Below are 27582 nucleotides of genomic sequence, written 5' to 3'. Positions count from 1 at the left end.
TTCCACAGCATGGTATGTAACTTTATTCTTCTATCATAATAATTTAAAGTATTTACACACTGCACAGTCACTCTTTTACACAAACATATACTTACTGGTATATCCATGAACCACATCTAGGAAGTTTTGCAAAGACTGACACATTGTGGGGTTTCCAAGCATAAAAATAAAATCTGAAGCCTTCTAAAAAAGAGCCATTTGGAGTGTCTGTGAAAACCAGTGTTCCCTCTAAGCGTAAGCTCTCCCCAGAGACCATTCACTAAGCTTCAAAATATCCAGATGTTTGGCATTAAATAAAGCTCTTTTGGCTAGCGTGGACTTCAAGAACCAACATGTGCAAATAACATTTTCTCAAGAAATCCCACAGCAGGAACAAGAAAACGCTTTCAAGGAAGCACTACATTTCTGAAATTTTACTTGTCTATGGGGCTCACAATTCACTACTAGTGTATATACAAGTATTTGTGGGACTGGGGGCACGGGAAACTAGCTAGTAGACCTGCATCATTTACCATGTACTTGGGCATCAACTCTAGGCTCAGCCACCACAATTCTTTCACAATACTCTTAAACTCAGTGCACCAAAGGGTCCCTCCCTCCCCCCCACACACTATGTTAGAGCAGCAAAACAGGAAAGCTCCCCTCCTCTACCCAATTCTACAGTAGGCCAGAAACCACATTACCTAGAGCAGCTGGAAAACCATTTCCAGCTAACTCAGTCTAAACGGTGTGGGCAGGCAGAAGGGATGGGGCAAACTGTCTGAACAGATTAGACAGGGTTCTTGTCTAGTACACAGTTCTGTCTTCCACACTGGCCAGCCAAACCCAGCTAGCTTAACTAGTTTTCAAAACAGCATTCCCAGCTCAATGTAAGCGGCATGTAAATCTTTCACCCATTCCAGTGTCAAGTTAAGTCTCTCTGCCAACAGAGAGTCCCAGCATATGGTAAAAGGAGACCATCCCTAATCTGTCTAGCCCTTCATCATTCCATGCAAAGAGAGGAGCGATTTAACTTCCAATTACCACCTCTCACACTACCCAACGAACAAGCACTTAGTTAAGTTTACTTGCTGAACTTAGAGTAATGAAAGCAAGACTATTCCAGTCTGTTATTCATGTATACACAGCACCCCCCCCCCCCCCCCCCAAAAAAAACCCCCACAACTACCCCCCATCAACCTGCAACAGCAAATTTCAGTGCCTGGGTCTACAGACTGGGGCTCACATTACAGAACTAAAAATAGCCACAAACATTCAGGCTTGGGTCTGGAGCTCAGGCTACGAAGCCTGGAGGTGAGTGGGTTTCAGAGCACTATGGTTTTTAGTGCCACGGAGTGAGCCCCCAAGCCCGAGTCTGTAGACCTGGGCTCTGAGACTCATGGCCGTAGGTTTTAAAATGCAGTGTAGACATACCCCTTGGAATGCTAGTGACTCACTAATCTACACTAAACTGTTTCCAAGGGAAAAACAGAATACAACACTTAGACCGATTAGCAATCATGACGGGGGGCGGGGGGGGAGGGGGGGGGGAGTGGCACATGTGTGTATTTTTACTCTTGAAAAATCTTTACTAAGTAAGATGTTACCTCTTTCTTGAAATAATTTAAGGCACTAGATTGATTCAGTGACCCAATGGTTGAACTTTATCCCTACCATGCATGAGGACTCTGCTAAAATCCCCCTCTCCCTATATTCTAACACATTTGGTCGAAGCACGGCTTATGGAAGGGAATTTCTTAGGTCACTTAGCACCCCTCCAGCTGATTAGATTCAAACTGCAAGCCCCCATTCAGCCCCAGAGAAGGTGGACAGCTGTGACAGGGACTGTTAAGGAAAAGTGTGCTTGTGTGGAGTGCGCGCATAGGCAAAATTTCCCAGCACGCTCCTTGACATCCTACAGTGATACAACCAACTTCACTTAACCTAGGCAAATTTAAAAGAATGTCAGGTGCTCTCCTTAAGCCTAGGCAACCAAATGATCCCTCGATTTCAACCCTTTCACAGAACAAAACTAACAGTCTTGAGGGAAGGGCAATATTCAAATGCCATGCTATGCAATTAAAACATGTCAAATGAGCTAGAGAACACTTCAAACACCCAAGACTGTTCTACCTACAGCACATTGCTGTATAAATCATAAGCAGACTCTGTTCTGAATGATCCACTTAGAGAGAACAGCAAGTTAGTGTGTTGTATTCACAGTAGAATGACTGGTGGTCTTGGGAGGAAATTAAGGGTCGAAAGAAGAGGAACATAGAAAAAGTACTTACATATAAAGTTTGTAAAACTATGTAATACTTAGAGGGAGCACTGGGTGGGGTGTATGTACATGTGTATTATACATATTACCCAGATACACACATAAATATTTGATATATAAAAAATAAAGTGCTTTCTATGAGGTCCCAATGCAGGGACATTATAAAACATTTCACCAACTGCAAAACAAATTGATACAATCAAAGAATATTACATCCAACATACATGTAAAACAGAAACATGATATGTACAATCTGGCGGGTGTCCCAAGACAAACATCCCTTCATATACATGGTATATACATATATACTCTTAGCTTTACTCAATATATTATGACAATATATATTTTAAAACTTTGTTATAGACAAAAAACCCTACAAAAACGCAACAAGGATTAAGCACACAAGTCCAAGACTAACGGACAATTTGCTATTCTTGCCCATGTCACCATTTCCACTGTTGGGGAAGATGTGCCAGCGCTCTTTCCTGGGGTGCAGTGCCTCTACGTCCTGCAAAGCACTATGAGCTGCTGCTGTGAAGTTAGCATCACCAGTGGTGAGCAGATCGAACACACAAGAGTAAAAATAGATGTCCTTCACCAGCATCTTCTCATGGCATTTGGTAGTGGCACTCTCCAGTGTGTACACAGACTGGGGCTGAGTAGAGGCAGCATGTGGAAGAAGCTGCCCCATAACGGGCAAAGGTAAGTGACCACTATCATCAATGCGTTCACTCGAGGGGCAGCCGTTCACACACAGCTGCAGGTCCTGGCTTTCTTCATAAGCCATGGCCAGCTCTTCTGGCATGCGAATGGCCAGCGTTAGGTAACGTCCAACTTGGCGCACAAACACAGTGGTCCCGATGTACCTGGCGTGCATCTCCATGTATCTGCCACTGACTCTCTCCACTATGCGCAAGCTCTTGGCGTCACTGTCACCTCCACTTGTTGTGCCATCTACAAAAGCCGCCGGTAGGTCATCAGTGACTGCCTGGTACACCTTCTGCTCTGTGCAGTCCTGGTATGATTTAAAGATAATAGTTATCTGGAAGAAAACAAGGGAAATTAGAGGGGAAATTCATCTCAAAACCATTATCACCACTGTAGAATGACCAAGGGTTGAATAGCTGCCCACCAAGCCCATGCTGACCGTCATTCGTTCCTACAGCAGAGTACATCTAACTGTGCACCCATTCCCAAAACCCTAATACATAGTCTAGCAGAGGGCAACTTAAAATGGAATTCTTAAATTAGCAGGAAATCCACAATAGTGGAGGACAGCAACCAGAAAGAGGCCAAAAAGGCAACAGGCTATATACACATCACTGAGAGCCACAGCTCCCTCTCCTAATGCTCCCTTAACACTTTGGAACTCAGTCTCATGGAGCCGTATGTGCCAAATAATTCCCATGCCACTATCTTCTGTGGCACAACCAGTGTCTCCCCATTGAAAGAGGAGTGTACTCTAATGCAATTAGCAACCAGAGGGTAAGGGGTGCCACTGACTACGTGAACATGGACAGAATATTCACTGTACCCTCTCTAATATATAGCTAACCCTTGCAACAACCTGAAAATGCTGTAGAAAGAGCACAGTATTATTTCAGCCATCAATTCAATAGGCATGCAGTGACTAGCTACTCTTCTGTAATTAATTGACAATCTGCTTTTTGTTATTCAGCGTTTGGAGTTAGCCTTTATAAACTGGGAGATTTGACACCTCCAGTCCACTAGCAGCTACAGAACATATGTATTACAGGCAGAAGGGAAATAAAATAGGTGGGCTTATACAAAAATGCACCATTCTGAACAAGATAATAAAAGTGCAGAGCAAACTTTGCTTTATTTAAGAGGTGGCTTGCAAAGCGCACCCGGAAGTTTGTGCCTTTTTATGATGCAAACGAATGGCTTCTTAAATCTAAAACGTTTGTTATTTAAAAATCACACAATAGAAATCAGATCCTCCAGTCTTCACAGAGGGAAGCAAGCAGGTTATGTTATTACATTATTTGTTAGGGTCCCTAGAGCTCTGTAGAGGGCTCTTATTTTTATTTAAATAAATGGCATGTCTGCAGTTTCCTTCCAACAGTGAAGAGGAGAGAAAATACTGACTTGAACAGTCTAAGGGTTTTTTTAAAATACAGAAATAAGCAGTATTTTAATATCTGTATGTTCACACTTGACAAACTATATACATCATAAAGCAGGAGAAAAATGACAAACTGCAAAGCAATTTTAAGTACATTGCCAAGAGATTCAAAGTACTCCAAAATGTTTTCGTGAACATTTTCCAGCACTATGAACGTCTTCAGTTTCTAGCAGCCCTTGAATGGTTTAGTTTCAGTTAGCCACCATACTAGTGCACATCAGCTTTTGTTTCTTACCTCTCAGCTTTGAAACACAAGAGTTAAGACTCAAACAGCTGGATTACAGTCAATCGGAACACCACCTCTCCCTTCTAGGAGGAGGAAGATTAACTTTGTGCCCCCCTTCTTGCTGTTAGTAAATGAAAGTGAAGATTTCCCTTACTATCACCTCCTCTCCCTAGTCCAAACCCTCTTCAAAATATAATATTTAGTTTTAATGTTTCAACTGCCCCAGATCGTTAGCATTACATTCTCACACATACCGACAGAGCATTCACTATTTTAGTTCCACATGTTGCCACTGGTACTGTCTGACTGAAATTTTCCAATGATTTTTCTTTGCTTTAATCAAGTTATACAGCTGGTCCCAAGCTTGCTGTAGTCAAGCAATCTGTGAAATTCATATGCCTGAGCCAGAGCTGAGATTGAAGGATTTTGTTCAAAATCCAGACAATATATGAAGTATTTACTCCCCCTTAGAAAGTCACTGCTTTTGTCTAGTGTAGTGAGCCCACCATTCCACTTTACTTTCAATCTTTTATGTTTAGTTCAGTCCAGCAGCCCAGAAGGGAGATATCCTGGACACTGTCTCCTGAGTAATTTGCTGTGCATCAGATTCTTGTGCCTCAATAAATGAAGCTTCCAGAAAACTGCTTTAACACAATACTGCAATATTAATTAATTTTTTGATTAATCTAAGGCCCTGGACACAAATGGCACAGCAATGGTAGTGTTCTTTAGGCACATTCTCAACACTCTGCAAGAGAAGAATGATTTATATCCCAGCTGAAGGAAAATTCTGTGCAAGACTGCCCAGCACCTGAGTGAGTCTGAGGTTAACAGCTCAAATGGCTTTAATGACAACACAGAACTTGCTTTTCCATATAACCACCCACACTAATTTCCTAACAATCATAATATCAATAGCCTCCATGACTGACTTAATGCTTCTCTAAGTGCTGAGTAATTTGTCTCTAGTTTCTCAAACCTAAATTTCAATCAGTTGGTCCTGCTTGTGCAGAGGGACACTTTTCCTCATGGTCTTCACCAAGCAGAGAATTTGGATGTGACAGAAGGAAACAAACATTTGTACTCTGCTTCTGGCAAGTTACAACAGAAATAAGGAACAGTCCCCAACTGCTCTCATTAGGACTCTGCTTTCTTCATCAAGGGTAAAACTGATACACATGGAGAGAAAGGCCTCCACACCACTCCAGCCCTGCAATGGTGTTGCACAAGGAGCACAAGCTGAATAGCTATGAAAGGGCAGGGTATATACTCTCTGAGGTCTCCACAATGTCCCCAAACTGGCTAGCAAAGAGATGGCCACTGGAATGTGCTAGGCTTCACACTTAGAGATACAGTGGGCTAGAAGCAGTGTTTAAATTGTGCCAGTGCTTGCCATGGCTCAGCCCTGGCATCTCTAGGCTTGGCAGTTCAAAGCCCCAGCACCCCTGGGCTTCCTGCATCAGTTATGAATGAAAAAAATTGCTTGAGCCTCGGCACCTCATTACAAATTAAGCACTGGCTAGAATACCCACTTGTGGTGGATTTAATACTCCTTACCCAACTTCCTCCCTCTTGATTCTCTCTGCACCCCACACCTGTAGAGTACGCCATTCCTGGAGTTTCTTTTTTTTTGGGGGGGGGGGGGGGGCGCGGCGGCAGAGGTGAATTTCACCCTAAATCCCTCCCTCTGCTGCATCAAAACTGTATTTTAAAAACAGATGGATATTTAATCATTTCAAAATCTTTGCATCTAAGTTTGCCATTTGTTACTGTGTGCACATATAACACTTGATGCAAGCCAAGTAAACTCCCACACACAGCTGTTGCTCTATTACAGTGTTCAAAGATCAGAAAAAAAAAGCCAGAAAGGAATTCAAACTGCGGGAAGTACCTTAATGTATTTGCATCTGTATGAAGGAAACACTTTCATAAAGCAAAGTCAGTCTGCCAACCAAGTGCTCTGGGTATGTGTGGTGCTCTCAAAAGTTACTGCAATTATTAGGATGAACCACCCCAAAACAACACTTCCCATTCGCACTCTAAACCAAAAGCTCTAAGCCAGCCTCAGTTACATAAAGGTTATGTACAAAAATCGTAAATTTCTACTCAATGTTTTGGGCTCAAACTTTCCACTGCTTGGTCTCATCTGAAAGACAAATGTGTTTCTGGGATGAGCAAAATCCTCTCCACTTTCAGTTTGCTGAACACACAAAAAAGTTACTTTAAAAAACAAATTATTCTTTTGCATAAAGACCTCATGAAGAGCTGAGTTTTTGAAGGTGAAACTTTCCCAAGCTGCTAGTAAATATAGGAAGATTCTATGGGTTCTCTCAAATACTGAGCAGCTACTGCTTCTCCATCTGTTTACGTATAAAAGTATACACCTTTTTATCCATGTTAGCTACAACTTTTCAGCCAACATGTTTTAAAAATACTTGTAATCCTAGTCCAGATGAGCCCCATAATGCAACTACGGTACTGGAGTCAGACTTTAGTTGGAGTGGTTTGGTGCTGCTATTTCACTGCAGCGTTCCACAGCTGTGTACACTTGAATTTTCCACAACTGGAACAAGGAGCTAACATTTTAATCTTTCCCCTTCAAGAGGGAGAGATTTTAATAAGATTACCAGTACTGCAGCTCCTTATTAGGCTTTACTTTAACTCTCTTGCATTCAGCCATCAAAATGTTCTTAAGTACTCGTAACTGTGCAACACCACAGGGAAGCAAAAAGACTTTCACTCATATGACAAAAACCAGGGAAATTCAATGCAGTAACTAATTTTGTAGTTACATTTTCAGCCCAAAAGATAACTGAAGAGCTCCCCTTCCTTAAGGGCCCAACTCAGCCACATTAAACATACTAAATTCTCTTCTCAGATTCATAAATTAAAATCACATTTATTTGAAAAGGGAGTGATGCACACAGCAGGGAGCAGAATTGGGGCAATTTTTCGGGGGGGTGGGAACGGAGGGCATGTTAATAGCAGATTGTAAAACAAACAGTATGTGCAACATGAGTGAGTTAGCATTGCTGCTAGAACCTTGGCTTTTTTTTTAAAAAAAAAAATCTTAATTTTAGTGTAGTTAGCTCCTCAGCTTGCATTACCAAATGCAAAAATGTTATTTTATACATGAGGTTTTGCAGCTTGTATTGCATCACCTCCTCCATTGTGCATGAGACATTCAAGCTATTAGCCCAAACAAGTCATTTTTTCAATCTATATGTAGTATTCACATGCTTACATTAATTCCTGTTTTTCCTCTTAAAAAGAGAACACTATCAAGACTGCAAGTACCAACATTTAAACACCCACCTCCTTCCTTTACTATGTCTGTTTACCACCTCCATGGAATTCCTAGTCATTTCCTCTCTCCCACAATGTCTGGTTTTCTATTTTATATAGATTCTTATACCTCTCTCATTACCAAAGTATCGGAACACCTTCCAGGAGTGCATTAAGCAATGTGACTAATATGGGTTACATATTTGCTATCTCATCACTGAGAACATCAGATTTCCCCTTCACCTCCCCTCTTTAGGAGTTACAGAAACAGCACATTTCCTATACACACACACACTCTTCTACCTGGTGTCCTTGGAAACATTTTAGTCTCTGAAAGAGTGAACCTCAACACAACATCTGTATTGCTTACTTGTTTCTATAAACTAATCCATATACTGCAATAACTCAATTTGGCACATCTGCACTATACCACCCCATTTATTATTGATGGATTGTATTGCTGTGCATTTAAAACATCAATGCCTTTGTTAAACATTTCTCCCTCCAAACTACTCTGGCTCCGTTCATTCACTTTCAGTATTTCATTCCCTGTGATTGTCCCCACCCACAAGAACAAGTAAGAGATATTAAGTACAACCCAGCTTACATATCAGAATGCAACATTAAGGGACCAATCTTTTATGGCTACTGCAGGCAAAACCCCCTACAAAAGTCAACGTTTTTGCCTGCACAGGCTGTATGGGATTAGGCCAAAAAAAACATCATTCTGAATTTAGATATTGCTATAGAATAGTCCAAACTAAGTATTATTTTACAGCATTAAAAATCACGGTGGGAGCCAGGAGGCCAAGTTCTATTGCCAGTTTTGCCACTGGCCTGCTGTGACTTGGACAAGTCACTTAATCTTTCTGTACGTGTTCCCTTCCCACCCTTTGCCTATTTAAACCATAAACTCTTTGAGGCAGGGATTGTATCTCACTACACCTTTGCATGCAGACTACTACTATTGGCTCGAAACTCAACCGAGGCCTCCAGATGCTACTGTAATACAAGGAATAATAAATGCTTGCCATCACAGATAAAGCCACAGGATCCCTTGCCTTGAAGAGCTTACATGTGGATTTCAGATCTGTAACAAGAACAAAGTCTACAGCAATAAGAAACTTGTGCAATTATTCTAAGGTGCAGGCATTTTAAATTTATATTTAACAACATGAAAATAGCATCACCCTTGTGCCATACGAAATATTGTATACTTTACTACAGAGTTTCCTTTGGTAAGTGATGGCTTGCAAATAAATGTGATCCAGAAACAGTTCTATCTACCTGAGGTATCTATATATCTTAGCAAAAGCTCTGTAGTCAAGCAGACTGCTGAGTATGCAGTTTGAATCAGCAGAAAACACTATTGTGCTTCTTGCATCTTGAAATTAAGATTTATCATTAGTGTTTAAATCTGCAGTTTGAAGTGCATGATCTATTGGCATCATTGGAAGGAAATGCAGTATCTTGATTTAGTATGGTTCTTTTCCAGTCCATGAAAAGAGACTGGGGTAGGAGCAACGTCTGAAGAGAAATGTAGTCCTACTAATGCACTGGGGTAATTCACCAAGCACTGGTTTAAGAAGTTACAGAACTCAAATTTCAGCAAAGGACCTCATGAAACTAGATAACCTTTGAGCCTGTTAATCCTTGAGCCTGTTAACCCAAGTTTTTATAGCTTCCATGTCCAGGGAGTTCTGACTACCAGAAGACAGGAGGCCAAGAAAGCTGCCCTGTTCTGTACACTCCCCCTGAAACTCTTGTAATAGTCAATGTCGAGACAGGACATTGAACTAGATGAGCCATTGATCTAACCCAGAACAGTTTTATGTTCTTAAGCAATATTAAGCAAATCAAGTAACATGGTCAAGGTTAGCAGGCTCCAAGTTAGACTAACCTAACTTTTCTACCCCCCCCCCCCCCCCCATGTCTTTTTTGAAAAAATTACTGTTTTGCGTACTGGGGGGGGGAAGGGGGGGGGACAAACAAAAAAACAAGAAAAGCCATTTAGTAAAGGAAACCCTGAAGGCTGATAATGTTGACAGAAGTACTCAGTAAGTTTGGTGACAAGATCTCGACCTCACTGTTAACTCTAAGCATGAGATGTTCCTTCCTTGTGAAAGTCCATTTTTCTACGTTATACACAATAATTGGCAAGGAAACATGCAACTGCTCTTAGCACAGTGAAAGATTCTCTTTTGCTTCTTCCGCTGCTCACGAAACCGGCCTCAGTACCACATCTGCCTGTTTCTCCCATAACTAACTTCCTGCTTTTGCCACACCCCCCACTTCTCAAACTGATCCTCAGTATGTACTTCTGTGGGGCCTCAAGAAGTTAAACATTCATTTTTAATGGCTTTCTTGCTCACACTCCATGCTGTGAGCTAGCAGTCGCTTCGTTACCATAGCCGAAAGGAAAGACGGGGTCCCTCAAACAGGGCTCCAGGACAATACCCTTCCACTCCTAAGGAATCGACAGTGTGGGAGCTGGGAACTCACCAGTACATTTTCTCCCTAGATATCCATCCCTCCCTCCCTACCCCGTGCACAAAGACAAATAACCAAAAAGAAAAAAAAAAAAAAAAAAAAGACTGAATGAGCAGAGATTATTCAATACTAGAAGTGGCTCTTCTAGGTTCAGGCTGAGCACATTTGGGAGGGTACTAGGAAGAAAGTACCTTTCACTGCCAAAGCTTGTGCTTTACCTGTTTGAAGGTAAACAGATGACTTCAGTCTCAAGCAAAGCTGCCAGTCTGACCTTTCACAAGCAATGATTCAGCTAGATTTTAAAGAGCCAGCATGCTCGTTTTTAGCATAGACATACACGGGAACTTCTTTTCATTCAGGATGGAGCTCTTGATCTTAAGTAAATGAACAAAAACCTTTCCAAAAGTCAGAGGCCAAGGTCTACATGAAAGCTGCTCTGGTGACTGCATGTGAGAGTTCGCGAAGTGCACACACAAATGGATATTTGGTGCCTAACAAGCCGTTTACCAAGGTTACTACCCAGTTTGCATGCCTGATTGCTCTAATTACTTGAACGGGCAGGATGCCTCAGACCCTTCATTTTTAACCCTTAGTTTGCACACTATTTTCCCTCTTAAAGGGATCTGCTTTGTTGGCAATTATACAAGATCAAGTTGGAGTTATCAGCTCATACAGTTTTTTTTTTTTTTTTTTTTTTTACACTTTACTCCTTTTAGTTATTTCACTCTACAGAGGCAAGTTTTGCCCTTTCTGAAAATTAAAACTGAGTTCATCCTGACTTCAGACACTAGCACCACTGCAAGAAGCACAAAAAGGTCAATATTATTCTACATGGCGGACAATCTCATGGTCCTTCTTAGAATGAAGATAGAATGATGATAATAATATGTTCTCATTCCAGTTCATTATTCAAAGGGGAGTAGCAGAGCAAGTTCAGTACAATGAAAGTTCTTCCTGCAAAACAGAAGCCAGACTGCAAAATATATGCAAAACAGACCGACCACTTAACCTATGTAGGGGCACAGATGGGACTGTGCTTCTACACCATTCTTTTCTGCTGCTCAGAGGGGCTTGGAGACAAAGTATTGGTGAGAGGAGAGTAGACGCATTACTGGCATCTAGACCACTCGCTGAAAGGATGTGGTAAGTAAACCTTTCCTCCCCTAGAATAAAAAAAGTCACTATAAAAGAGAAGAGTCTTCCTTTAAAGGTACTTATAAGGCTCCTGCAATCTTTAATATATTTATGCTCCCTGCCCTTTGTGAGGGAGGGAAGTACTATTTAGACACATTTTACCAATGGGGAACAGAGATATAGAGAGGCTAAGTGATGTGCCCAAGGTCACACAGAAGTCCATAGCGAAGCAGGGTCTTGGGCCCAAGTCTTTGAGTCCTATGCTAGTGCCTTAGCCCACTGGACTATCCTTCCTCCTCCATCTGAAAGGCACTTGGTTCCCACACTGATGGGCACAGTATAAATCAAGACTAGGTATGAAAGAAAGCAAAATTACATGTCCCAACTATTCCCATCTTGGCTACAGACTACGCAATGCCTCTAATTTAATTAATTCTAAAGAAAAAGGTTTCCTTGCTGTCTGCATCATGAAAAGCAATAAAATAAAAACCTAAAAAACTGAAACTGCCAACAGCACCAAGTGTATAAGCACACTCCTTCCACCCTTAGGAAATAGCCTTCACGTAAGGAATGACAGGAACAGTGAGCCCCATGCTCTTTTATTCCATGCCACAGAGGAGAAGTGAGAGGCAAGAAAAGCAGGGGGAGCCCCCGCCCCTAGTTAAAAATGGCATAAGGATGCCACCCCAGGAGGTTCTGTCTCCCTCTGTTGCCGTTAGGGTTCTGGAGTTTTTAGGGGTGGGGAAAAGAGGAAGCAAAGCATTATACATGCCATAATCTCCTAAATTGCAGAGAGATTTCCCTGAATAAGTCTGTAAGCTAGCTATGGCTTATCAAGCTACACATCTCTCTACCTGCCTGTCAAGGTGGAGGGAAAGTGGGGTAAGTGGACACAACCAATAGCAGTATGGTTCTTGAGGGAGCCATGCTACCAAGGGGGAGTCCAGGTAGAATCTATCAAATAGACCAATCATCGCCCTAGATCCACTGTAATCCTACGTAATGCTCCAAACCCTTCTCATCTCGAGAAAAGCATGCAAATTACAAGGTGAGCATCCATTTCCTCCTTTCATTGGTTTCCCCCTGGAATGGGTCAAGCAGTTCATTATCAGGTAGCACTTGATCCAAAATTCAGAACGTTGTTGAAAACAAGCTTCTGCAAAACTGAAGGCCGATAGGGAAAGAAAGATTCTTCTTTCCCCCCCCACTCCCCCTTCTTCTTCTTTCTTTATTAAGAACCCACAACATTCCTCTGGACTGTTTGCAATCCAAAACACTGCATGACTGCTAGCATATGCAGTCCTGAAAGTAAGGTTGATGAGAAACTGACTAGCTTATTTTCATGCTCTGAGAGAAATACAGCAAATAAACTAACTAGTGAAAGGTTAGATTCAAAGTGAATTTTTGAAACCTAAGTAATCAGCAACACCAGTAATTAGTTTTAAAATTCAACTAAGTAATACTCGCTATGAGGAGAGTCAAATTCTGCCACAAAGTGGTGGAAGCTCCTTGGAAACTAGATGGAACAAGACAATAGAAAATATATTGTAGGGATCAATCCTGCACTGACAAGATAACTTCAGAGGCCTTTTTCTCTCACTTATAGGAGTCTGTGCTTAGTAAATAAATCTAGGGCTGAGAAAGATGCATTAGTTCACAACATATATCTTGCAATGCTTTCAGGATACACATCCTCCAGCTCCCACAAAAAGGTGTTCTGATAAAAATGTGATTGCCTGGCAAAGAAAGAAAAACCTCAAGTATTGCACAGCATCTATCACTGGTGCCAATAAACCACTTTCAAACATTCTAAAATGAATGCCTTCTTGCAGGCTCCTTATTAACTACTTCTGCATATTAAACATCCCTGTGGATGCTGAGGTGAATTCTTAGGTCAGATTTTAACATTAACATACTTATTATAAAGAGAAAGTGTCAAACAGCACTCCTCCAGAGGGCTTATGGGGCAGGAGGAGAATACTGCTTCCCTGGCTTTACATTGGAAGTAATACAAGAACCATATGCTTCGAAATGAACAAGTTCCTCCATCCCAGCATGTTACTGAAATTTACCCTCTCACATTACTTTCACATGTTATTTTAACACATAACTTCACCTAGGCTATACACACAGCTGTATACACACCTAGGCATTCTCTCCTCCTTCCATCCCTACCAAGAGAACCTCCCTCTTGTTTTCTACAGCTGCCTAGCAAAACTTAGTATGAAAAAGTATTTTGTATTCTATTAAATATTTTCCCTTCTTGTATTCCTATGTTTAAGTGTCTTGAAGGATCAGCTTCAGTAAGCATTTTCTTTAAAAAAAAAGCTGCAAGTCTATTTTGAGAGGCAGATTATGGAAAGTATGTATCTTTCAAGGCTTATTTGGGGATGCAGATTGTGCTTCGACATGAGGGTTCATTAAAAGCATCCCAGGTTTTGAATTTTTAGTAGTCAGTCTAGCACTGGTTCTCTTACATAACTCCACTACTGTCCAACCAACAGATTTCATCTCCCTGTAGTAGTGTCAGCATTAGATGCCATCACAGAACTGAACAGTGACCCAGGAATTGACAGCAAGGCTACTCTATCATCATTACAACATAGTTGCCTTGGGGTTAAATTTGCAGATCCTGATATAGTTCTATACCTAGCGACTGCAATGAGAACACCCCAAGACTAGCCTATGGGTGGTGGCATCTGGGCAGGGTAAGCAGAGCTTAAATGTTAAGGTACTTTCCCCCAGCTTGTGCCTTAAATGGTTATCATACCACCATTGTATGTCATTTCCATGAGGAACCACTGTGCTACTAAAGGCAGTCACCTTGCTTTTCTTTTTCTTTTTTTTTCATTTCTAAAGATAGCTTTTTTCTGATATCACCCCGTTTAAACAGTTTATTCTGTAGTTAAAAAAATACAAAGATATTTTTGCTCCTATGCTGCCTTTAATGATCTAAGATCATTGTCAAACATGCCCATGCCAATCCCTCTCTTGGCACACACCTGCTTTCAGCCTTTTCACTTGGTTTCCCTTTCAGCTTTTCTGTTCTTGTTACTGGTAAGCACCCTTTGGGGTGGGGGTCAGGGCATGCACCAGCAACAACAGTGAAACTGACAATACAACATATCAAATGCACAGATATTTCCCCATATCACACTGCCAGTTTTAGCAACAGCCACCTTAAGGGTCACTTGTAATAAAGTTCAGATAAGTGAGATTTTCAACGTGCTGCTCTTTGAATTTTCATGGAATTCATCGGACCATTTCAGTTACCATTTGGTCTCTCTTAAGACTGCTGCATTTTGCGCATCTTCCTCCTTTCACGTGTACTCTATAGTTCCTTTTTCTCCTCTGTCTCAGCTCAGAGCTCTTTATTCCTATGTACCTTTCCATTTGCACCAGTCAAAGGGGTAGGGGTGGAACAGCATTGGAGGCTTGACTCTATTATATCTTGCAGTTTTGTAGATTAACACAAAGCGGCTAGAACTGTCACCCCCTGCCTACACCTCAAAGAATTGCAGTTTACATCCAGTTTCACCCATGGCTAATTTAAGTGTTACTCTCTGATCTCAAACATTTTTGATGAGGCAAGGGTGGTTCCTTCATTAAAAATTTTTTAAAAAAAGGTCCTTTTGTTTAGGGAGGCTTTCTGGAGCAAAGCCTGGTCATCTATGCATCAAGAAACTACTGCCCAAAACACCTCCACCCCAGAAGTCTAAAACTAGGAATATTAAATGGTTTAGTCTGTGTTGTATTTTTGTTCTTTGCTTCAAACTTCAAATTCCACTCACAATACTGAAGGGGTGGCCAGCAAGAGAGAAAAGAGAACAATCCATACCTTATTTGTAGCAGTAGCACTGGATCCTGGCACCAGAGGCACATTTGTCACTTGCACTGATAAGTAGTTATTGTCTATGAGAGGCCAGGCACCTTCCACTTTGCATGTCTGAAAGTGATCCTTAAAAGTCCTAAGGTGAGGATCACCAAACAAACCACAAAAGAGGTAAGTAGGAGGAGTTTGCTCCCCTCCCCGAAGTTCTCTGGCTCCTCTGCGGCCACTGTAACTACAGGGGTCGTGGGTAACTTCAGGGTTAGTAGAAGATGTTGGCCCATCCTTGGAGCAGTTTCTCTGGCTCATGAGGTCGCTGATCCCTAGCACAGCAGAATGGTAAACTAGGTTTCCACGACAGACTTTGGAATTGCGATAGGTGCAGGCAGAATATGCCCGCAGGGCTTTGCAGAACTCCAAATCAAAACCATCAAGAGCAGAGTTTAGATGCGAAGTTAATGACACAAAGTCTGTGGTGCACTTTTGGATTCGACATGGTGTTTGCAGCTGGCAGTTACCTAAGCACAAAATAAAAGGGAGAGAGATAGATCAAACATTTTAGAGCGCAATTCATTTTTCCCCCTGAACACTACAGACAATAGCCTTTAGGTTACTCATCAGATAATTTCTCTCATTGGAAAATTTTTTTGCCATATTGTTTAAAAGAAAAAAGTTTAGAAAACTAAGTAGCAGTATAGATAGCCTTTTGAGAGAGGCAGAGGTGACCTACAGGTGACTTAGTTTCCATGAAAACAATGGCAGGTAGTTGATTTAAAAATAACATTATATCCTGCCAAATACAAACCCAGTGTTTCTTGTCCAGATTCTATCAAGATGATATTGCAAACCCATGCTTCAATTAATCACTTAGTTGATAATTATATCTCCATTAGTCTTCTAATGTTCTTCATGACAAGTTAGTTAAAGGTTTTAGTTTGTTGGTAAATCATATTCCTGAGAAGAAAGGTGATTTTGCTATAAATTTAAACATACAGATTAAGTCTTGTACTGTAGCAAATGCCACACGTGGTGCAGAGATCACAGTTACACCCTCTTCAAGAAGGAAAAAATGCAGGCCATAAACTCAGTTTACTTTCATTCTTGGGCACTGCCACAGCTAGTGCTTCAGTAGTCATTTTCTTTATACCAATGAAAAAAACCCTTTACACTACACTTTAAAACTACAGTTAAGGTTTTGTCAACTGTGGAAACCAAGCATTGCAATAACACCTTATAACTTGGGATACGGAGGGTGTGTGTGGATGGGGATGGAAACAGAAGCAGATCATGAAATACAGGTGGCAGACTTACATTTCAGTTCATATAAACAGACTAGTTTCACACGGTGCCATGATCACCTGGCTTTTGAAGAGGAAGTATAACTACAATCCTGGCAAGTAACTGCTTCCCCTAACCCTCTGTTTCCCTGCCCATTCAGCCCTTAATGTCATGCTTTCAAATCCTCTAACCTTACTCTGCACACACTTACCACAGAACAACTCATGGGGGAGGGGAAAACAAGACAAAGAACTGCATGTAGTACTGAAGGAGGTATGAATGCAGACAGATTTCATTGCAATTAGAAGCAGAAGACCTGGTTCTGTATATAATATACACCATATTGTACTGCAGAAAACATCCAACCACATTTATTTGAAGCAATAAAAATGGAACATTCTTACAATACCTATTTTTAAAATTGCACTGAGTGGGGAACTTAATCAGCTATTCAATGCCAGGTGAAGAGGACTTGGGCAAGAAAAACAAATAGGTATTCCACCTGAATGCCTTGTGTCCACTACCTGGAAACCAACTTTCAAGAGACATCTTTGGTGCAACACTTGCCTGGTTACACATAGATCTATTTAAAAAAATATTACTTTAGGTGCTTTACTTTAGTAATCTACACACCATTTTATTTTTATATTCTGGTGTCATCTATAGCATACTGAGCGCTGTGACCATAATCTCTGCCCTAAAGAATTCACAATTTAGGAAGAATCAAGGGTGATTTACACTATATGCAACACACTAGGATTTAGAAAAGACAAGTGAAAAATGTCTGTTTACCTAACATCCTGGAGGAGGGAAGGGTGTAAAGAAGGGGAAAGATTAAGAAGGGGAAAAGTTAGATTAATACTTATTGATATCCTATAGATTACCCAGTTTTGGTAATCTTTTACTGAATACTGTGTTATGAATCTTGTTAAAAAACCAAGAGCTATAGGCTTATATCCAGCATTTAGATACTCCTACCTACCACCAAATTTTAGCAGGAAGGTATAAGTGCTTTCAAGATGAAAATGCCTTTAATGAACACTCAAGCTTTTCATAAGCTAACATTCCTGTCTAGGGAAACTTAAGAAGAAACATCTGAAATATTATTTCACCTTCCTTAAACCCAAAAATAAATTTCCTTTCAACTCTGAAGTGTGGAACTGGATAAATTTCCTATCAAAAAACAATGTTAGTTTAAATACCCTACACTTCAGTTATATTAAGCTTACCTCTAGCCTAGAGTATTAAAAGTTTTAAACAGTAAAAATAAAATAAAAGGCATGTCTCTTCTAATTCAAACTAGAAAAATCCCTAAGCTGTCCCGCTACTACCCATGCACTACTTTAAACCCTACTCCAGAGAACAAGAGTTTTAAAAGTCATATTTACACTGGAAAGAAAGCAAAGAACTGAAGACAACCATTATGGCTAAAGGAACTTAGTAACATATAGTTTAGGACTTCACACAATAGCTAGTTGTCCAAGCATCAACAGCTTCCCATTAAAAATATGTTCTGGCTATTCGTTCTTTTTATGAGCAATAAAATTCAGCTGTGTATAAATTTGTTTGAAATTATAAAATATCAGGATTAAGTAGAGTGTGGAAATATTTATGAAAATAATATGTGCATGCTCAGGGGAGTGAGGGAGAAAAGGTATTGTATTTTTGCCATTTTAAATAGCCTTTCCCCACCCACTGAACCTTCTTTATACCTATTCTCACTTTTTGCTTGTTCCCCTAGGCTTCAGACTGAGCAGGGGTTGGTGATCTTCAAAATTCTGATTAAAAAGTGTTCTTAAACCACATACAAGACACAAGGCGGTGGGGGAGAAAGCAAGCCCTTAAGTAATTTTAACTCTGTTTGTTATTTGATATTCTAAAGGGAGATGGGAGAGAAAATGGGATTATTAGTTTCATCACATAACCTATGATGACCCTCCTTTATAACGACTAACTCTCGTACACCCAGAAATATCCAGTCTTCATGAATTTATAATGACAGTGCACACTTCGTCTGTTACTGGTGAACCCTGTCATAATGCCAAGACAGTGCAGATTAAAAAAGAGGCTCAATATACACATTTTATACATTCTTATTGTTATAAGAACATGGCTCACAGAAGTGTCATTAATGTAAGGTAAACTATGGTGATGAGGCAAGTGACATGGGAGCAGTAATAAAAGCTATGTCTGCCCACCCGCAAAACTACACTTGGCTAAGCAGTGTAAGCTTTTGAAATAAGCAGAAACCATTTCATTTCAAAAGCACTGCTCTGAGAGGATCATCATTGCCAGGAGGTACAGTCAGAAAGTGACTTTATTAAATCTGAAGGATGCTGTCCTGCAAACACTTATGCATGTGAATAATTCAACTAAAATTATAGATATTTTGAAGGAATTACTACCTAAAGAGAACATTCTTTCACAGAAGAAAGCCATCACTCTAGCAAATTTCTGGTTGAAAACGATATAGACTTTAATGAGGATGCTTTTTGGAATGTTACATTTTCCAACTTTTTTTAAGATAGTTCTATTTTGTTAAAAGAACTACTTGCCTAACTTCTCAGCTAAATGCCACCAGTTAACCACTGGTGGACTAGTATATAGATTAATTTTATCACGGACTTCTACATAACCGCCAATCATTTGCCTGGGACTTTTGCTAAAATATTATTAGTAGAATATGTCTGGCTTTTCACTCTGTATTATCTAAGGGGCAGTTCAAATGAACAGGGCATATCACTTTTGCCCATCACTCTAGTATAGAATTATTTAGGTATCTAAAAAATTTATCACAAATAATGAGAAATACAAGTGGTCAAAGACCTACTAAGATTTTCTAGGAGACATTCCTGAAGAGATCTGATAAGTTTGCGCCTCGTTCTCTAAAATGATTAAAAAAATAATACTGAAACAATTTAAAAGCCACATGTGGCTTTCTATTTGTTCTGATTCTCATTAAAGCAGCTTCTCCACATACACAGGGAAAAAAGATCAAGTTCTGTTCTACATATGAATTCTAAAAACTTTTTAATCTAAAGAAGATTTCAAATACAGATCTCTGCTTCTTAAGGATTGTCACTCTAGGGCCTGCTTTATAGGGCTGATCTTTAATTTCTATGTTTTTCTAACTCTAATACAGTAATAAAGTAATTCTATGATTTCAATTCATTAATATGAGTGTGTATTTTAGAGAACAAAGACAGATTCAGTGACGTTTACTTTTCTGACTCTCTTACACAATGTGCATTTTTCCATGTGACACCTTCTTGCAATGGGCTTCAGTTATAGTCTCTTACCTATAGTCAATGTATAACTTTAAGCCATATTTCTTCCCATTAACAACTGAAAATCTTATTTCTATATCTTCATCATCAATTTCAATTTAGGAGATTAAAATGAGTTTTTAACAGGATAAACTTTATTCCACCTCCAGCCTGAAGAACTTTACTTTTCCTCCTTCCTTACTCCACACATCAGAACATTTCTCAGCAGAGGAATGTAACTCCCCTAAGAAATATTTTAGAAGAAACATAAACCCTGAAGGAAACTGTACATCACAAATGTGATGGATGGCACACAGCTGATGGGCATTATTAACCCTACAGACCCAAACAGACCAACCAGTCTGAGCAAGTTTTACAACAGAAGGGCAAACCACCATGAAACTACCACTCAGTATTAAGGGACGATTTTAGAAACTTAAAAAAAAAAATATCAATCTAGAACGGTAGAGAAAATTAAAGCCATTTCATTAAGAGCTTGTTTCCCCTCCCACCATCCCCCAATTCCAGCTGCAGGGAACAGAAGAAAAGCACAAGGTTCCCTCTCTCTCCCCACGGAGGAGGCGGTGGTGCAAAGAGAAACCTGATCTCAGCCCTGACTTTCAGTAAACATCACCGCAGTGAGCAATAAAGCCCCGTGGGTCTAAAGCTCACACAGCAGCACCCCCCCTCCCCAAACGCAGACAGCTCCCCTCCCTCCAACGATCGCGAGGCAGGTTGGGGAGCGGGGGTTTCCCGGCGGTTTATGTCCTGGGGGGGAGCAGTCAGACTCCCCCAGACGCCGATCAAGCAGGGGCTTCGCTACCCTTTTAAGGCTACTCCCGCCCCCCAAACAAAGCGACTCCCCATCCCATCCCAGTAACGACTGGTCACGAGAGACAGCAGCAGGCCAGGGGCACAGGTAACGTGCCAGCCAGACAACGGGCCCCCGCATGCGAGCTCCGCCCCGGCGAGGAGCTCTGGCGGGGCACGGGGCGTGCCGGGTGCCCGGCTGCTAGCCCCAGCCAGGCGGGGAGGGAGCGCTGCTGCCCAGGGCAAGCAGCGGCGGCGGCGGTACCTGTGCGCAGCAGCAGCCCGACGTTGAAGAGGAGAAACAGGGCGGCCGGCTGCGGCGGGTGCAGCCGGCGGCGGCGTTGCTCAGCCCCGGCGGCGGCGCAGGAAGGTGCTGCTCTCCCCATGCCCGTCCATGCAGGTCTGCGGGGCGACGGCGTCGGGACGGGGCTGCTGCATGGGCAGGCGAGCCGGCCTCCTGGCTTCCTCCTCTTCCTCCTTCAGCCCCACGGCGGGCAGAGGCCGTCAGCAGACCAGGCGGGAGCGGGCGCAGCCGGGCAACGCAGCATTGCGGGGAGAGACACAAACACAAAGAGTGAGGCTCGCCCCCCACCCCCGGGGCGCGCGGAGCTCTCGGGCTCGGCCTGCGCCTCTCCCGCACCGCTCCCCCGCCCAGCCAATCAGTCTGTCTCAGCTCCGCACTCGCCCACCCCGCCTGCCCGGCTCCCATTGGCTCGCCGCGCCCGTCCAACAAGCCCGACGCGAGCCTCATAGGAGCCCCGCCCTTCCTTCCCTCCCGCCCCGCCTCCGCCAAGCCCCCTCCTCCCCGAAGGGAGTTGGGTGGACTGCGGAGGAGGCTTGGAGGTGATTTGCTGACGGTTCTCCACCCTGCTTACTCCGCCTCCTGGGCTTATCGTTTTCCTGCCGTGGATTCAAGAAGCACACAGCAGCCCCCGTGGGAGCGAAAAGTGCGAAGAGAGTTTTTCTTCTGCCGGCTTCCCGCTCGGGGGCTGGGATCTCTCGCCTTGCCTGGGTCGCTTTCTTGTGCTGAGGCACCTCCCTTCCCAACTGTCTTTCTTCCTGATGCGGGACCTGGTCCCCTAGCCACTCTAGTGCTCTGCCCTCTAAACCCTTTCGTGCTGGGAGCCCTGACTCGCAAAATGCTGCTTTCCAACGCATACAAATTCAGTCCAGTCTCTAAATGAGGAATCTCGCTGCCCCTGCGTTGTATCATCTAAGAAAGTGCCTTCCAAAACCATATGATTCTGATGTATTCATCTTCGCAGCAGCCAATCACATCCCCGGGACCGCTGCGCCAAGCATTCCGATTTGGAACGTTGGGTTTGCCAGCGTTCCTAATCGGAATGCAGGCGCAGCGGTGCCGGGGTTGTGATTGGCTGCGGAGGATATCAATGGAGCCTTGGAGGACTCCGCCCGAGGGAATGACTTCACCTTCTTGACCATGGCTTTAGCTAGTTTCCGGTGACTTTCTATCCTTAAATTAATATCGAAACACTTTATCAGCCTGGGGTGACAGACGCCTTGCATCCGCATGCTGTGGTTAAACAAGCAGGTCGGACTCGTGAACTTTGAGTTTACTCTAGACTGGGCGAATTTCAACATCTTGGTTATTTTAGGAGAACTTAGATTTTAGCGACATCGCTAAGAACTAAGTATAAGGAATCTCACAGTTGTAACACTGCTAATTTGCGTGCAGTTGCTGTAGCCTGTAGGCGAACTGCTGACTGGCTCCCATGCGCTCAAGTAGGCCCCTGATTATGTAGAGGAAACTCAGACAAGGAGACGGAAGAAGGGGAAATACACACAAACTACAGGGGGGAATTGTTGTTATCGATAGGTGTGAAGTGAAATCTAATCTTCATGAATTGCTTTACCACTTGAATCCACTTTCTCTTCTTTCATTAGCACAAATATTTCTCCAAGAACTGCTCTGTGTTGAGGAGTTAGCATACCGAGCAAAATTTTGTAATTACTGCTCGTGCTAATAATAATAATAATAATAAATTAAATAATGATTTAAAAAAAGAACCTAGCAGGCCTATCCATTAGGCCGCATATAATGAAGGATATTTGTATGGGTGCTGCAGCCTCTGTCTTGAAGCAGTTTCCATTATATACAGGGTTTATAGTTTATTTCAGTGGCTCTCAGCACCCCCACAATAAAAATTGTTCCAGCACCCCTGGGTTTTGGTCTGAAGTTTGCAGTGATCAGATCCACAGCAATTCCCTCACCTTTTCTTAAGTTGTACTGAAATTTGTTTGGCCATGATGATACACTTTCCTGCTCCCCATATCTCCACCCCAACCAAAGGCACACAAAAATAAATTAACAAAAAAAAGTTTATAAACAGTCATTTCTTGGACTAATCCATTCGTCTGTTTATACACACACACATTTACCCGGTAGTTTGTAGGTCTGTACAAACTACCGTGTAAGTATGAAGAAAAGGAGGACTTGTGGCACCTTAGAGACTAACAAATTTATTTGAGTATAAGCTTTCCTGAGCTACAGCTCACTTCATCGTATGCTGTAGCTCACAAAAGCTTATGCTCAAATAAATTTGTTAGTCTCTCAGGTGCCACAAGTCCTCCTTTTCTTTTTGCGGATACAGACTAACACGGCTGCTACTCTGAAATGTGTAAATATAGAAACTTTTCCATGTCTATTTGCTATGAATTAGGAAGACTGCCATAGTTAACTTTTATCAAGCGAGCCTAATTATATATTAAACTAAATTATGTTTACAGCGTCCTTTCCCACTGCTATGTCCTGTAGTTCTGCCCATTACAAAGATCTGATTAACCCTAAGGCACAATTCAAATTTTGCATTTTACATCCACAATATCATCATAATGGCACCAGTATTGCACATAGGAATGGTTTGTTCTATACACTAGTCGGACATTAACCATTGCCTTTGGAGCAATTTTGGTATCAGATGTTATACACAATTATGCTTTGCGATTTTCTTTTTAGTTAAAAAAAATCAACAAAACATACGACTTAAGTGGACAAAAATCAAGAATTTCAAAGGTAGATCTTTCACTCCATCCTTAACTTCTCCCATTTGGTGATCCATTAAAGAAACATCGAAGGCTAGTTCTGCAGAGTTCTGCGCCAAGAAAACTCAAAGTGACTTGGTTTTCTTGCTTGTGTTGACTTTTTTGAGTTACCGTTTTAATGTAGATTTTTTTCTTAAGTTATTTACCGGGCTTAAAATCAGATTCTGAAATCCTTATTGAAGCAACATTCTCATTGAAGTCAGTGGGAGGCTTTGCCTATGAGGACTTCTGGTTTTGTTCCAATTCTTTTGCTGAGCTCGTATGTTCTGTTCTATGAGCGGCTCTTTGACAATAGAGGGCGCTCTTGAGTTACTCCAAATATTTGGATCATGAAATGTAACTATGTTCATTGAAAGGAGAAACTACATTTTTGATCTGAGGTGCTTTATGTTCAACTGTAAATTTTGTCAAGCCTGAGATTCAGATACCTAGTATTTGCATTTTTAGTATTATAAAAATCTGTAGTCCTCCAGCGGAAGACGATGTTACTTTTTAAAGTTACACTGTGAAATCGTTCCCAGTCTGAAGTGTCAGGATATTAAATGAGCTGTGATATTGGCATGGAAAGGTCACCGTTAGTGTGCGCTGTGCTTCCGAATGAAAGTTAATTACTAATTAATTGAAATCCACACAAACTTTTTATTTTTATAAACAGTATCAGATTTGTCTGCATGGATTTTTGAGGTTTACGTTTAATGTTATAACCCATGAAAGTAAAGATCACCAAAAGGAGGGTCCCACCTGTGAGTTGAAAATGTAAAACAAGAAAATAAATCAAGATTTTTAAAAGGCTTGGATGTTTCTTTCTCGCTTTCTTTTAACCCTAGGAAAAAAGGAAACAAATAGCAAAACAAGCAGTGACCCAGCAAAAAGAGAAATTAAATGAACGTGTAATTGGGTAAAAGTCAACCACATGCAAGAAGCATTACTGCATTTTAAACAAGCTGTGGTTTATTTTCCAAAAGGGAGGATATGTGTGATGCCTTAACGGTTCCCCTGTTGATATAATCTCCGTTTCCAGAAATACAACACAAATATCCTCTTGGATATCCTGCTTATTACATTGGTGTGTGTGGAGGAAGAATAGCTGGGAATCAAACCTGGGGTTTCAATTTGCAAAACACGTCATTATATTCCCCACTATTCTTTCTTTGCCCGTGTAAGGAAGGCAGAAGTATCAGCAATAAGTACTTAATAAATCGACTTCTAAATATTTTTGTACTTACATCATATTTATCCCTTAGGGTGTTGCGCGGATCGCTGGAGTCAACGCTGCATCCTGTTCTCCTAGAGGATGGGATACTTTGCAAATTAGGACCTGTATATTAGATAATTTAAAACGTTATGTCCGTCTTCGGAAGGCCTAGGAAGCGTTCATTTCTTGGACCTAGACACTATATTGACGTGGTCCTGGACTTTGCAGACACTGACTAAAGCCTGAAAGTAGCAGGTGCAGAAAGCATTTGGAAACCCCCTGCCAGAACCGGGGAGGTAATGCTCTTCCTGCCCATTTATATCAGGAAACCAGCACAAGCTTCCCTCCAAAACAAAATTAACCTCTCATTAGCCAGAAACTCCCAAGAAAGCTTTAAAACCTTTGCAATTTCTATCTAAAGTGTTTAGGACTCCCCCGCCCCCTTCCAGGCAATACAATTACTGCCATCGGTTACACTTTGGTTTTCCTAACGCAGCCTGAGTTTGCATTTAGCTGCCATGAGACTGACAAGCAGAGAAACTGTCAGTGCAAAAAAGGAAGCACACCAGCCACTTCTTCCTTCTTTAGGGCTCCTATAGGGCTTCCTGAAGTGAAGCCCAGCACTGTCTGGAAGACAGAAATACACTCTCTCACGCACGGACTAGCTTTTGGATCCTTTGGAGCAAGTTCCCATTAATGCCCCCTGGACCTTGTGCCCTTTCTTCCTCTAAATGCTAATAACTGACCCTTCGTTGTGCTCGTTGTCAGCTAAAAAGTGAAAACTACGAAGACCAGCGCTGCAGACCTATGTAGTATCCTTGAAACGCTCCAGGGTTACATCAGTTGAAAACAATGTAGAGCAAGAGGTGTTTATTTTATCTGATGCAATTTGTAATTTGCAAACATGTAAGTGATTTCAGATGTCCGGCTGGATTGTTTAGCATGTTTTCCTTCCTTCCCACATATGGCTCCTTCGAATACTAAAGACAGGTGGATTGACGACACACACAAAACCCCGAGCCCCGACTCCAGCAAAACAACTCACCACAAACATCCCCGTGTCTTCATCCCTGACGCTGGCCAGCTGGAACAATAGCAGCAAGAGTCATGCGGCTCTTTCGCAGAGCTAGAGGGCAGGGGCAACGGCGCAGCCCCTGTCCCCTTGGAAGGTGGGACTCGCAGTGACACCTCGGCGAGCGACCGGCTTCATCTGGCGCGCGAGCGCACGCCCCCACCGCCGCGGAGTGACTGTCTGTCTCTCTCCTCCTGGCACCGGCACAAAGGGAGGGGATGTGCCTTTACTGACAGCGGGATCTTTCCGCCACCTATAGAAAACAAATGAGGGGGGAGGGGGAAGCGAGGGCGAGAGCACAATAATTCCCTTCTCCCGCCTGGGAAACGGCTCCCTCCCCAAGGAAGACAGCACAGTGTCTCCGCCTCCTCAAGTCCGCAGCCCCCTGCCAGGGGCTCCTGCAACCGCTGGGATGTACCTGCACATCTGGATGATCAGCTGGGCATGGCCGCGCCAGCCCTTCCCATTCGAGGCTTTGCACAAAGGAGCCTTTTACTGGCCCACGTAGCACTGCCTCAATGTACGCTGCCTGCCTCTTACAACCCCCTCACACTTGTTCACGACATGGTATCAGACTTCCTCCGCAAAAGCAGGCAGCGTGTTACAATATCAAATCCCCCCTCCCCCCCCCCCCCGAGCCTCCAACAAACCCCTTATTTATTTGGGTATTAGCAGCCCCTTTAAAACCTGAGCACGCAAAGCAGTTTCAACAGGTTCCCCCCCTCCCCCTCCTCCCCCGACCTCTGCCAGGTTTCTCCAGATGTTTTGCTGCCAGCTGACAATCTGTTTTCCCTCTCTGTCCCGATGGCGTTTTATTATTTACAATGTTGTCCAGTGCTTGGGCTAACATTGAATTTAAATGATAACAACAAAGAATCGGCACAGAACTTTTGGCTGAAAATCTGACCTAGCACAGAAGTGGCTACATTTATAACAGGAGGGAATGTTTGGCCTTACGCTCATTGTTTTGAATTCTCAAAATTATTGGGGTTGGGGCGGATTATAAACGCTACTGTGTAGTTTCAGGATCCAGCCCTGAAAGTCTCCTTCGGACCCATCTCCTTTTCAACCAGAATATCGCTTTTTAAGTGCCACAGAATGGGTCGGAGGAGCTGGATGTGGCTTTCTTGTTTTCTGGACTGTGCGTTGCTTGCAAACACTGAGCAGATACACTGCAAGATACACCGATAATGCTAGCAGCTTTTTCCCCCTTTCCTGTGTGACTTCCTGGTCCCGCATTTGCTAGCGATTGAGGAACTGATTAAAACCCCATTGAAATCTATGGAAATTTTCGTGGATTTCGGTGAGTTTTGGATTAGGTCCTAAAACTGCTTGATAAGAGAGAGCAACCAACCTTAGCCCAGCCCTTCCCTCCCCTTAGTTAATTTCACTTTCTCTGTCTCCGTTTGCGAGGTGTCCCTGGATATAGGATCTCTCTGGAACTTCTCGGCTAGGGCAAGAGAAACAATAGGAACATGCTCTTCTCGTTAAAGAACATTTCAAACAGCTCTGTTCCTAGCCCACAGGA

General features: G+C 42.3%; 1 protein-coding gene across 3 annotated transcripts; it reads right to left on the bottom strand.

Annotated features, from left to right (window-relative positions):
- RGMB (repulsive guidance molecule BMP co-receptor b) lies at positions 1-26224 on the bottom strand. Of its 3 annotated transcripts, none has more exons than XM_037903297.2 (5): positions 26028-26224; positions 25014-25105; positions 20990-21201; positions 15380-15888; positions 1-3302 (listed from the first exon to the last, which is right to left on the bottom strand). In XM_037903297.2, exons 2-5 carry the CDS (start codon positions 25016-25018, stop codon positions 2634-2636), a joined length of 1395 nt encoding a protein of 464 aa, XP_037759225.1. In that variant the 5' UTR covers positions 25019-25105; positions 26028-26224; the 3' UTR covers positions 1-2633. The 3 variants fall into 3 exon arrangements, with proteins under 3 accessions (XP_037759225.1, XP_037759227.1, XP_037759228.1); XM_037903299.2 differs by having other exon boundaries at positions 25014-25074; XM_037903300.2 differs by lacking the exons at positions 25014-25105; positions 26028-26224 and having other exon boundaries at positions 20990-23190.
- Positions 26225-27582: the final 1358 nt, after the last annotated feature.

Source organism: Chelonia mydas, chromosome 5, assembly GCF_015237465.2.
Source record: "Chelonia mydas isolate rCheMyd1 chromosome 5, rCheMyd1.pri.v2, whole genome shotgun sequence".
Lineage (NCBI taxonomy): Eukaryota > Metazoa > Chordata > Testudines > Cheloniidae > Chelonia > Chelonia mydas.
This window is presented reverse-complemented; position numbering and strand designations above follow the sequence as displayed.